The following is a 13063-nucleotide window of genomic DNA, read 5'->3' on the forward strand; positions in this document are numbered from 1 at the left end:
GATCTCACCGCTCGCTGTCTTTGTCTCTAACGACAGAGGCAAGGACCAGGGCATCCATCGCGGTGCCTTCGTTTGAACACGCCACCTCGTTCAAGAGACCTCACTCAACCATCTCTAACAGCAGCACCTCCTCCTCCAGCAGCCAGTCGTCCTCCTCCCTGCTGGGCTCGCTCAACCTTCATCTTTACTCCTCACCCTCTCACCCGCACACACATCCATACCTGGTGACCAGTGTCCCCTCCTTTGCCCAGTGGCCTTACGACTGCATAGAGGAAGACGAGCTGGAGCAGGACACCGGGAGTCAGCCCTCCATGAGTGAGTGGTTATTTTTCAAAACCCCCAAAAACCTCAGGGAGAGTGTAAGTGTTTGTTCTTATTATTAAAAAACTGGTAATCATGAGATTAAGAAAAAAATCTGGATCTGGATAATTTTCTGCATAGAAACTGCAGTTTAACTCAACTGCAATTTTCACTGTTAGAGGGATTTTGGTACATAGTCAGCAGGCCATTTGTGCTTTCTCTTTATTTTTCTATCCACCTTTTTATTACTGAAAGTATTTCCTAAGCTGTCAATGTTACACAAGAACCTACTTTCATTGAAACTGCTATGATCAGTGTCGTCTTACAGACAAAAACACAATGTTTTGCTGAGTGGGGACATAAATTTTGGGTGAAAAAGAACAATTTCAGCAGATAAAAATCTGGAAAAAAATTAAACAATATGGATAATAGGGCTGGCACAATATCAGATTTTCACTACATGATTATAGTGGCCAAAAGATTTAACGATAATGCAACTGTCACGATATCTATAGAAAATAAATAAGTAAATAACATCAGTCAAATTCCTCTTAAACTTTGTAATTATGCGTTTTGTCTCCTTTTTTTGCAAATTGAATTACACTGAAGGAAGAGAGGGTCTGTAACCACAACTGGACAAAGGTGTACACAAAGAAAAATGACACTTAATACATAGTGAAAAAGGCATTCAAATGGTGTCGTGGGAGGAAGACAAAGCAAAAACCAAAAGAAACTGAAATAATTTAGCAGGTGCTGGGTTATTTATAAGATGTTATCATGTGTATTATTAACATCATATCAATAATTTGTTTTAAATATCACAGTTATTGTTAATACAGGCATATCGTGACACCCCTAACCAATAATAATAATTTTTTTAGCGCTTTTTAAAATACACAATGTGTAGCGACTATACTGTCAATGAAAAAGCCGCTAAGAGGCTGAGTAGGCTCTTAACTGTGACTCGTTCAATAAAATCCACGCTGAAGTCCAAAGATGCATTTTAGGATGATTTATTGAACAAACAACTGAGATAACTAAAGCAAAATGAGATGAAATTAAATAGTATGTCTTGTGATATTTCATAATGTGATTATGGTCAACAGAAAATACCAGAGCGAAAAACTCACCCTATTTGTCTAAAAGCCACCACACCAGTGAATGAACAGGTACAAAAATTGTGAAACCACACCCCTGTGCTAATTCCAACTACTTGAAGTGAAAGAGGCCAAAAGAACGTGTGCAGCCTAAACAAATAATAAACAACAGAGGTTAAATACACATTCTGGCTCCTACACAGCGGTTGACACTTAACACAAAAAGACCATTAACCTTGATCTAAATCAGTTACTTTATTTAATTGTTTGCAGTATTTACCCAATCTGAGTCAGTATTAATAAGTGAAAAATGAAGCAAAGATAAACTTAATTAAATGGAAAACACTCTTCAAGTTTTAAAAATAATAACAAGCTGTAATAAAGTAATCATAAAGCCTGTATGTGCAGCATGTTTACAGGATAGATGGGGGATTACTGTCTGCCACAGTGTCTTCTTTGCTGCGACCACTAGGAGTTGCCAAAGTCTGAAAATATCAAATCTGACACAGTGGAGCTTTAAGGACACATCAAGGCCTGACAAACTTGTTAACTGTCAGCACACTGCTTGAAGTTCCCTGAGCTCTCGCCTCAATAGAAAATAATGGAGTTCTGAGTTGTGTGATCCAGTATTTCATTATTGATATTCTCTGTGTTGTGTGACAGTCACTGAGAGCTCAGAGACATCCTCCCAGTGCACCTCCAGTGACAGTGTCACAGGGCTGAGCACCCTCACTATACCCGGGCACCCCAGCATCGTCATGGACTCCTACAACAACAACAATGAGCCTCCCTCTTTCCTGTGCTCCTCCACGCCTCACTCCTCCATCACTTCTCCTTCGATATTCCAGAAAGAGGAAGATCTCCAACCCCAGGGCACCAAGTTCATCACAGCAGTGAGTGTTTGATCACATATTCTCTTACACTAAGATCACCTGATGTTGTACGGCTGCGAACATCACGTCACTTCATGTGAATATACTTTGTGAAGAACAGTATCAAATCAAATATAGCTGTACTGACACCCATTTATATTTTGTGGCTCTTTCTCATGTCGTGTTTTATTTGAAGCCTCTAAACAGAGGTATGAATACTTAACCCCAGAACATTTTTTTCTACTTCTGCTTTTATATTCATCGTGTGAAAGATGTTTGTACGTTTACCACGAGGTACTTCCCTTTTTACGAGGGCTGGGCGATGTAGAGAAATCAAATAACACGATATTTTTGACCGAATACCTCGCTATCGATATTGCGACAGTAATGTAAAGTTGAGTATTGGTGTTTTCACAAATTATTTATACAATAAGATTGTATCTAATCATCAGTTATGTGGATATAATGACAAAGTAGTTAAAGGCAATTAATACAAGAACAGTCTGGTAAATTCAGAAAGTTACACTTCACTGTAATGCAGCCTTTAAAACCAGAAAAAGACAACATCTACAATATTACAATATGCAAATTTAAAGACTATATCTACTCTCATATCACAATATATTATACATTGCCCAGCCCTACTTTTTACACTGTCTATATATCTATATATACTATCTATATCTAACTATATCTTTTCTTGTTTTTCTGATTCCATTATGTAATTTTCTGTTATTATTGAAAGAGAGTTCATCTACCTGGTAAAACAAGCTGCACATATTTTTCTACCCGACCCTGTTATTTACCCCATAATATGCTATGCACTGGTACAGGGTAAAGGGCATTTAAGTCTGGGGCCTATGGTATATTTTGTTTTATTTAAATACATAGATTTAATGTATTTTTATTTGTCAGAAGTCTTTACTCTCGTTGGATAATTTTGTACATTGGATTCTCTGGAAGCAATAAAGTTAGAGTGCTTCTCTTTTAAGATCTGCAGATTACATGTTGCTAAAATGTCAGTTCATAGGGTGATGCTGCATAGATTAATATTATGAAATTCTTGTGCTCTCCAAATGTAGTTTTACTTTTCCTCAGCAAAAGCAATAGAGGTTAGAAAGGGTAGAGATTAGATTGTATTTTATTTATTTGTCTGAAGAAGGCTAAATCTTGGAACATATGTGATTATAAAGCCTGATTATAACCCTGATTTTGCTGTGATGACTGATTTAAAAAACTGTGTGATCATACTGATCATATAAAGAGGTTCAGGATTCAAATCTGTCACCTTCTGAATAGGTTTGCAGTGGTATACCAGTTTCATAGTATACCATTTTATTAAAATTATATAATAATAATAATTTGTAAAGTTTTGATCTCAACATGGTTACAAACATGGTTTTGCATGAAAATAAGACAACAATGACAACACATATTTAAAAAACAGTAATAAAAAAGTAATAATCAGGCATTCAAATGAAAAGCTTTCCTATAAAAATGTGCTTTAAGCATTGATTTAAAACAGGGGGAATATGCCTAATCTCAGCCTCATCTCCTCAGGCAGAGAATTCCAGAATCTTGGGAACTTGATGGCAAAAGCCAGGTCACCTTTAGTTGCCAGCCTCTATCAAGGGACGACTAGTGAGGGTAGGCTTGTGAGTATCTTAGGTGACAGCTTGAAGTGTAGGTTGTCAGAAGCTCAGCAATATAACTGGGGGCTAAACCGTGTTGAGCTTTAAAAGTTATTAAAAGAATCAATTCTGAAGTTGGCAGTTATCATAACATATCCTTTTGCTTATCTACGGTATTGAAAAAAAACCAAATGCAACCGGCAGAGAATCTCATTTGCATGTGTACGTTTTCTTTTTTTCAGACTTTTTATACGTACTTCTGTCAAAAAAATGGTTTCAGGTTTCGATAAGAATAAAGCATTGTTCAACCAATAGATGTTGCTGAATGTAGGAGGCACAAAAAGGGTAGTATTGAAGTTTCTGACATTACTAAGGTCTTTCCAGCACCCACACTCCATGTAGAAAACACCATCTCACTCTTGCGTGCAGTGTCTGACTTTCACAGAAAAGGACAGCTGTGTCAGCCTGCGTCCTGCCTGCGCTTCCAAATTGTGCGGAGGTGCGAGGGCCCGATCGTCACGGCTTGCAGCTTGAATTATTATCATTGTGTAATTCTCTGAGAGGGTTATCATCATGTGAAAATCTCACACTGTTTTAAACAAGTTCTACATAAGCTTTAGACAAAGCACAGATGTTGCAATGATGTTGAACGTGTTTGTTTTTCCAGCTGTAAAATGTATGTATCTGAATATGAACCAGTACTTCATGTAGAGAAAACAGTCATCTGCAAAAGTCTTTACATTAGACAATATATTCCTCGATTCATTACCAGCCTTTGCTCTCAAATGTAAATTGTCTTCTCATGAACAGCTGTGATAAAATGTTAAAGTTGATTAGACTGCTTCTTACAGAGTCTGAGAGCTAACTATTTGAATAATCAGGTATTATTTTGAGTTATATTTCAGCCTCTGCGGCTTTGAAAGCAAGTGATATACAAAAGCCGAAGCTTCAGTTTCACTCACCACCTTTTTGCTGTTTTGTTTTTACCAGAGCAAGACCGCTCATATAGCAGTAGGCCTCTCTACTGTGGTCTGACTCAGAGCTGAGGGGTTTTAGCTCAGTAAGTAACCGGTATCACCAGAGTGGACATCTGTGTTGTCCCCCCTCACAGCCTCATTAACAACTGTGAGGAACCTGTGGTCTGACTACTAATCTGTGTGCACATGTGCTTTTGGAGCCTGTGTTGTGAGCTGCATGGCAGTGTGTCCTGGTGGGTTAGAGGGCTCTCCTCCTGACGGGTGTTTTTGTCTTTTTTCCTTATGGCTCTTTGTCATGTCTCTTGGTTTCCTCGTCCTCTCATTCTCCTCTGTGCATCCGTCTGACATGAGGGTGGAAATTGTGTTATGAACTAAGTGTTGTGAACAGTCTTATATACGTTTGAACACACGCATGCCTTTGTTTTGGGGCTTTGGAATGCAGTTATGTTTCTTTATTTTTGTTGTTGTTGATGCCTGAGTTTTGTGTTGTTTTTAACAAACTGTTTAACTTCTTTTTATTTGTTTCTAATGTTTAAATTCAGCCTTGATTGCACTGAATTGGAAAAAAGTGAACTGCATGACAACAATATGTTAAAAGATTGGGTGCATAAAATATTACAGTGCAAATTGGTTAGCCTCATCTTTAATTACATTTATTTGGAATCAATAACTTAGGTGTTGCCCTTTATTGTAGGACCTAAACAGCAATAAAACACTCAAATAATCTCGTAAAAGAAATATTCCCCACATTTAGAAATCACTCTAAATGTATGGTCAACTTTTAACCAGTGAGACCCCAAAAGTAGTTTTAAATACATAATTCTGTGGCTGTTACAAGTGTCATGAAATAGAATTAAAAAAAACCAAACATGTTTGCTCCTCTACGCGTTTTATTATAGATTCAGGCAAAAGTATTTTTACTTTAATGCATTTAAATGTGCAATAGCCTCCCGAAAATCTCCCCTGCTGTTTATCTCTGTTACTTTTAAAGAAACACATTCCTCAACCGTCAGTCGAAGGTAAAAATTATTTTCAGTGTCTTTTCATGCTTTTCACAGTCATCTAATCATAAATATTCAGTTTAAAATCATAGCAATATTATGGACTTAAACATGTCAAGTATCAAAGACTTTACATATGCACACATTTTGACAGAAGCATGTGTTTGTGCAGCCAAAGTAAAACATCAAAAAATCACCCAGGTTTAAAAAACCACTGGTTTAAGAAAGAAACTTTGAAAAATGCATTAGAAATGATAGATATTGGACATGTCTGTATAACTTGTTACATCTTACACAACTCATTATGGCTAAAAAAAAAAGAAGTTTTGCTCACCTCCTTGATGTTGTACGCAACACTGATATCAGTTTAAGGGATTTAGGATAACCCCTAAACTTAATCGTGGAATTATAGTTTTGACAAAATCTATAATCTTAGAAATTACCTTTGTATTATGTTGTTATGGCAATGTAATTGCTACCTGGATTATGTTCAGTAACAACTTGTCTTTCAAATAATAAAACACTACATTCATGTAACATGTAGGCTTTGGAAGGAAGTGGTGGGTGAGACCGGCAGGTGTACAAAGTGCACGACCTAGACCACAGAACTTTGGGTCCGTGTCCAGTCTTCTGTCTTTAGGTTAAAGTTAAGGAAAGAAGTCATTCAAAAAAAGCCAAGTCACTACAAGTGAATAGTGTATTGCAAGATTGCCAAATATGGGTTACAGCTGAGCATTTTGCTGATATGTTCAGTATCAACATTTTTTCAAGCTTGCCAGTCGTTAATTAGCAACATTTCCTCATAATGTTAATAAAAAAATGTATGTTGTTTCTTGGCATTACCTCTCCTTCTAAATCTACTTCCTTTTTCAAATTAGGTGTATATAAACGTAATTTCTAGGGCTGGTTTAGAGGTTTTTAAATTGACCCTTTAGCTGACTGACATTTTTAACATTGCATGCTGACTCAAATAAAATAATTTGAATGCATGATTTGCAAAGGAGAGTTTTTTTTCTAAATCCCCTTTCTTGTGTTTTCCTTATTTCCTTGTAGCTGTGAAGACCTCAAGCTGAATGCTACTCAATGCCGCAGCAGTTTGTACATCAGGACCAGGAGATAAAAATAAAAGGAGTCCAGCTTTGCAGCACTAAGACTTTAATGGATGAAGCTCAACTGTTATATGACATTTCATTATGATTCTGTAAATTGGAAATTGACACATAATATACACTGCCATGATGGTACGTCTGTGGTCTGTACATTTGTTTTAATGAACTAGGTATGAATCAGTGTTTATATTGTAGATGAGTTTTTTATGTATTTTACAAACAAAAAAAATAGCAGGCAGATCAACCCAGAGAATGTTGTACTGTCATATTTCTTTTCTTTTGTCGCCAGTCCTGTTATAAGTTTGTACAGATGATTAAAATGTTTAAAACATGTTGTGTTCATTTCTTTGGCACAGTGACGTTTCACATGAAATTAAGTGTTTCCAGTTAGAAATGACTATATAACACACAAATCTGTCATAGCTCAGTAAAGTTTTCTGAAACCAGCTGTAAGTGTGACTGCAGCTGAAAACACGTTGCAGATATTTCCACTGATAAAAAAGCACAAGTGTAAAACCACACACAGAGACCCTCGCAGGTAGACTGACAGAGCAGCACTATGAGGCCAACTACTACCGTTGCACAGAGAGACGCAGAGGTTGAGGAGGATGAAGGGTGGTTTTTCCTTCACATGACAGAAGCTGACATCTATTTACCACAAGCACTGTGCTCTCGGTCCGAGTCAAACATCAGACGCAGACCACAGCCCCGAGCCTGTTCAGCAGGGGTTACAGCTCTGATAAAAGCAATCGAGATAGAACAGAAAGCCATGCCTGATGTACAAAAAAAATAAACAAGTCTGCTGATACAGTCTCTTAACTTCTTTACTTTAAGTCCTAATATACAGCCACCTGGTCCTCTGCATGCAAACACTTAATTTGAAGTATTAATTTCCTCAAATGTCATCTTCTTCAGCTCGATCATGGTGATTTGGCACGTCTCTCTTTAGCGAACCAGAAGCAGAGGACTGCGGAGAGAAAAATCTCAAGCCCCAGCACGCAAAGTTCAAGCACCTCCATCTGTCAGAAACATAAAGATCATCAAGTATACATTTGTTTCATATTCCCAAAAAAAAAACATGGTAAAAAAGCACTTTGAAGTGTTTCCTTCAGTCATATTCATTACATGGTCTTACCCTCAAATGCTGATCATTTTTCAGAGACCAGTCAGCCAGGTCGACACTTATCAGACAAGATGAAACTACAGCTACAACAATGCAGCCACAGTTCACCCCGAAGGATATCTGGAACATGAACCATACATTAATTTCTCATTAATTCACCTTCACCCACTGGTGCCCCCAGAAATTTCCATAAGGGAGGTCTGATGGGGCCACTGAAATTCTTGGGGTGGCATATCAAAACCAAAAGCCATAACTCAATGTTTGGAGTTAGCTGACGCTGTTAATGTGTAAAGGCTAGTTGAAAACTTTGTAAATACAGAGAGTTAAGCAGTCACATAATGATGTACTGTGGTTATAGTTAATGCTACTAATTATGTGATGTGCATAGACTTATATAGCCTCATGAAACCATCCTGATTTTAATCTCTGGAAGGTGTTTAGGGTGGCAGCAGAGCCAGATTAATACATAGGTAGAGCGAAACATAATGTTGAGCTCACGTCATCAGGATGGTCAAACCAAGCTAAGACTTATACCGGTGCATTTAACATTTTGACTTCCACAGCAGTCCTGTTTTAATGTGTCATGTAGCCATACGTTAGGTGGTTTATTGCTCTTCAAATAGGCTGGTTGTACTTTGCATAGAAAGACAAATATACAGCTTTAAATTAAAGGAGCATATTGATGGTAATGAACAAAACATACTGGGAACAAGCCTTCCCATGTTTAGGGGAGACTCGTGGGTACCCATAGAACCAAGTTTCATTCACATATCTTGAGGTGAGAGTTCAAGGGACCCCTTTGAAAATAACTATGCCAGTTGTTCCCTTGCCAAGATTGAGCCTAACTTTGAAGCGTAAAGCAGGATTTATACCTCTGTGTGGAATTGATGGTGTACCTACGCCATACCCTACACCATAGCCTGACATGCACCTCCCCAAAAATGTAACTACACTTTGCGGCGATGCAGACCTTCTGGCTATTGTTGCAAGCTGAAATCATTTCCCTCAGTGGAAAGGAAGTTTTAGCACCTTCTCTCCTTCTCTCTCTCTCTCTCTCTCTCTCTCGTATTCTGTTACTGCATCTTGCTAACTCGGCCATTCTGGATGTCACTAACTCGGCTTCTTCTCCGGAGCCTTTGTGCTCCACTGTCTCTCAGATTAACTCATATCGCAGCGGTGCCTGGACAGCATGACGTGTGTGGTTGTGCTGCTGCCGTGGTCCTGCCAGATGCCTCCTGCTGCTGCTGCCATCATTAGTCATTAGTCATACTTCTACTGTTATTATACACATATGACTATTGTCACACATGTATACTACCAGATATTAATACATACTTTCAACATATTGTACCACAGTAGCCAGAACTATAACTATAATATTATTACTTTCAATAATGTTGTTGTAAGCTACTGTCATTACCTGCATCTCTCTCTCTCTCTCTCTCTCTCTCTCTCTCTCTCTCTGTCTCATTGTGTCATGCGGATTACTGTTAATTTATTATGCTGATCTGTTCTGTACGACATCTATTGCATGTCTGTCCGTCCTGGAAGAGGGATCCCTCCTCAGTTGCTCTTCCTGAGGTTTCTACCGTTTTTTCCCTGTTAAAGGGGTTTTTTTGGGGAGTTTTTCCTTATCCGCTGTGAGGGTCCAAAGGACAGAGGGATGTCGTATGCTGTAAAGCCCTGTGAGGCAAATTGTGATTTGTGATATTGGGCTTTATAAATAAAATTGATTGATTGATTGATTGAAATTAGTATTTTATGTCTTGTGTGTGATTCATCATGGTTTCATATGAGTAGAGGAAAGTTCCACTAGCAGCTAAGCTAATTTATACAATGTTAATTGCCATAGGCTTGCGCTAATAATGTTAGCATTTTATATATGTTTGGAAAATGTGTTCAGTATAAGACAGTTGTTTTGTCAGTGAACCTTTTGAGCTGTAATGGAGCTGAATTTTGTAACCTTTACTTTGTTAAATGTTGCTGTTATCTCTGGCTTGATATGAGTAGAGGAAAAGTCCACTAGCAGCTAAGCTAATTTATACAATGTAAAATGCCATAGGTGTGTGCTAATAACATTAGCATGTTGTATTTGTGGGGAAAATGTGTCCAGCAGAAGACAAGTGCTTTGTCTGTGAATGCTGAGAGTTATAGTGAAGCTGATTTGTGTAGTTGTGTTTGAAATCGCCTCTATTAAGTCATGTTTAATGTGTGTTTTGAATCAACAAAATTTTACAGCACTTCACAGAAACTCCACTGCTGACTAGTGGTTTGGAGATGTAACTGCAAAGTGACACAGGCACACCACTGCACAAGTATAAATGCTTACAACGGCTTAGACCATGTGTGTAGGCTGCCGTGTAGGCTCTGCACAGAGCTCACGCACAAGTATAAATCCGCCTTTATTTAGCCCTCCTCCCGTCAAGCTGTGGGGCAGCAGTTGTATTGGGGGGCCTTGGTCCTCCCTGCTCCCCCTTGGGGGCACCACTGTCTTCACCAACTGTAATGTGTTGTACTTACAGGTAGCAATTCTGGATATCTGAACAGCAGGTTGGAAACACATCCAGCAATGATGTACTGCAGAGGAGAAGAATGCAGAGTCAGTATACTGAAGACGGCTTGGATGAACATTTGTTAGAACTTATAGTTTTATCTGCTTTACTTACTGCATGATTTTTATTATTTGTTTTTTAATGTAAGCGATTTGAGCAGACACTTACGAGTGCTCCACTCAGGAGGGAGACTCTGAACAGAGTGAAGAGGGACTGTGTCATCTCCTGGGTTACTGCAAAAAGAATTCCCACTGCAAAACTGAAGAGACCGCTCACCATCTGCAGAGACTGACAGAGGAACAGAGACTATGAATTCATGTCCTCAGTGGAAACCATTACCAAATAAAACCACAGTAATTCAGTTAAAAGCAAGAAGAAATGCAACATATAGAATTTACACAGAAAAAAATCTAAATCTTGTTCCCAATCTGAGATTTGTTTTCATCCAAATTATAATAATAGATAAACACAGTCTGAGTGAACAAATAACACACCAACGATTTCACCTTTGACAATATTGTGCGCATATTCACAGAATTATGAAGACACGATTGTGTGAGCTTTTACACTTAAGTTGCAGAATACCACAAAACCCTCAACTAAGCGTTTCCTGTTGCTGCTGTCCAAGTCTGCACAATGGGTACAAGCCATTTTGGACATCCCCCGTCACTGCACCTCTAATCTGTTTGTCATATCTTGCATACATTTGTGTTGCATATGTTTTTAGGCATGAAATCACGCAGTCACAGGGAAGAATGAGTGAAAGATTGTGAACACTAATGCCTGCATGTAAGTCTTTGCAAAGGAAAATATGTATAATAAAATACAGTAGTGTATGAGGGAAAAAAAACACTATCTTAGTTCCTTTTTTCTCTGACTGTAGGCAGCATTGTTGCAACTGAGGAAGCAACACACTCACACGCACTAAATTAAAGGCTTCTACTGTAAAAACCTGATTACAGTCATATAAGGACATGAACCTTACAGTGTTCAATATTTGTTTAGATTAGACACTTTCCGAGAATGCAGTTGTGTCAGCAAACAAATACCAACAAGTAAGGAGCTGCAATCTACTTCAGTGATATTCAGTGGTGACCTTGACCGGTCCTGAAATAAAATCCACTTTGTCTGAGACCGAGACAAGACCAAGTAAAAACGCAGTTGAGTCTGAGACGAGACCGAGACCTTCAAAAAGATGTCCTGAAACTGGTTGTAAGACCAACACCAATGTTAAGCAGTACAACACTGGTTAGAGGACCTTCTCAGAGGGTTTGTTTTATGACATGATATCCTGGGCAGTTTTGTCACTCTTACCCCCAACACAGCAGGTTGTTTCTGCAGAAGGTCATGCAGCGGCCCTTTGTCGTCCGGCACAAGCTCTAAAGCCTGGTAATGTTGCACCAACAGCGGCTCTCTGTGCGCAGCTTTGCGTGGCTGGTCATCATCTCCATGGATGCTCATGTCAACATCGGCGCAGGCCATGGTGCTTCTCTGACCTGGAGGGGTGATGGTTTTTAATTTATACTGTCTATCCTTTGGTTTTCACATGAGACAAACAAAGCAGCAGAACTTAAAAAGTACCCAGAGTGACCAGAAAAATAGAAACCCTTGTACATTTTAATGCAATATCACACAACAGTCCTGTGATAAATTGTGACAATAAGGATTTTTAATTGTTGCTGACACTGTGAGGTGATGATTCAGCATGTCTTTGAGATTTTTATTGTTGAATTGCATCGTTTTATAAGGTGCCACATTTTTCTTTATTTATGTAAGTAAGGCAGATAAGAAATTTGACATATCTTTTACTACAATGCAATCCATTACATCCTCATCACAGAGTACGGCTTTACCATGGAGCCAAGTAAAAGCCCATATATTGCAGGGTATTTTGAAGCTCTCAGCGGTCTCATTCTCATACACTGAGCAGAATTACAGAATTTAACATTCACAAAAACTTTCAATCCACTAGAATACACACACACACACGAATATGCAGACTCTGAGATGCTCGTACATTCATATTCTCTATTGCAAATATGTACAAAAAGCTTTTTTCTTTTCCGTGCAATTCAATAAAGATCTTACCAGGTTTGGCTTGAGAAGTATCTATTTCACACTCTGTATCGGTCTCAAACAAGTGCCTCAGTCATTTTCACTTCCCTGCAAATACTTTGAAAGATGAGGTCACCTCACGCCTTAACTTCCTCACTCTGCCAGTGGTCTCTGCAGTATCACAATGATCAACCCCCAATACCTCAATGCATAAGTTGTATGTTATGGTCCAGTATTTCTAAATTCAACAAAAACACTTTTCTTTACATTTATAATCATAAATAATGTAAAATATCAAGTTTACAGTTTTAAATGTTTGCCAAATCAGTTGCACGCAAGCATTTTG

General features: G+C 38.4%; 2 protein-coding genes across 4 annotated transcripts in view; one reads left to right on the plus strand and one right to left on the minus strand.

Annotated features, from left to right (window-relative positions):
* Positions 1-7318, plus strand: part of plekhg4b (pleckstrin homology domain containing, family G (with RhoGef domain) member 4B) — a 32016-nt gene extending 24698 nt beyond the window's left edge. For 2 of the 3 annotated variants that reach the window (XM_033641020.2, XM_033641021.2), the window contains exons 21-24: positions 37-315; positions 2061-2290; positions 4891-4960; positions 6932-7318. In XM_033641020.2, the coding sequence (XP_033496911.2) occupies positions 37-315; positions 2061-2290; positions 4891-4935 (554 nt within the window). In that variant the 3' untranslated portion in view covers positions 4936-4960; positions 6932-7318. The remainder of the gene's footprint in view (positions 1-36; positions 316-2060; positions 2291-4890; positions 4961-6931) is intronic. The other variant, XM_033641022.2, reaches the window with a different exon arrangement.
* LOC117266076 (uncharacterized) lies at positions 7017-12952 on the minus strand. The gene is made up of 6 exons (XM_033641023.2): positions 12751-12952; positions 11977-12158; positions 10831-10950; positions 10631-10687; positions 8123-8230; positions 7017-8006 (listed from the first exon to the last, which is right to left on the minus strand). Exons 2-6 carry the CDS (start codon positions 12142-12144, stop codon positions 7908-7910), a joined length of 552 nt encoding a protein of 183 aa, XP_033496914.1. The 5' UTR covers positions 12145-12158; positions 12751-12952; the 3' UTR covers positions 7017-7907.
* Positions 12953-13063: the final 111 nt, after the last annotated feature.

Source organism: Epinephelus lanceolatus, chromosome 10 (assembly GCF_041903045.1).
Source record: "Epinephelus lanceolatus isolate andai-2023 chromosome 10, ASM4190304v1, whole genome shotgun sequence".
In the NCBI taxonomy this organism is placed as follows: Eukaryota; Metazoa; Chordata; class Actinopteri; order Perciformes; family Serranidae; genus Epinephelus; species Epinephelus lanceolatus.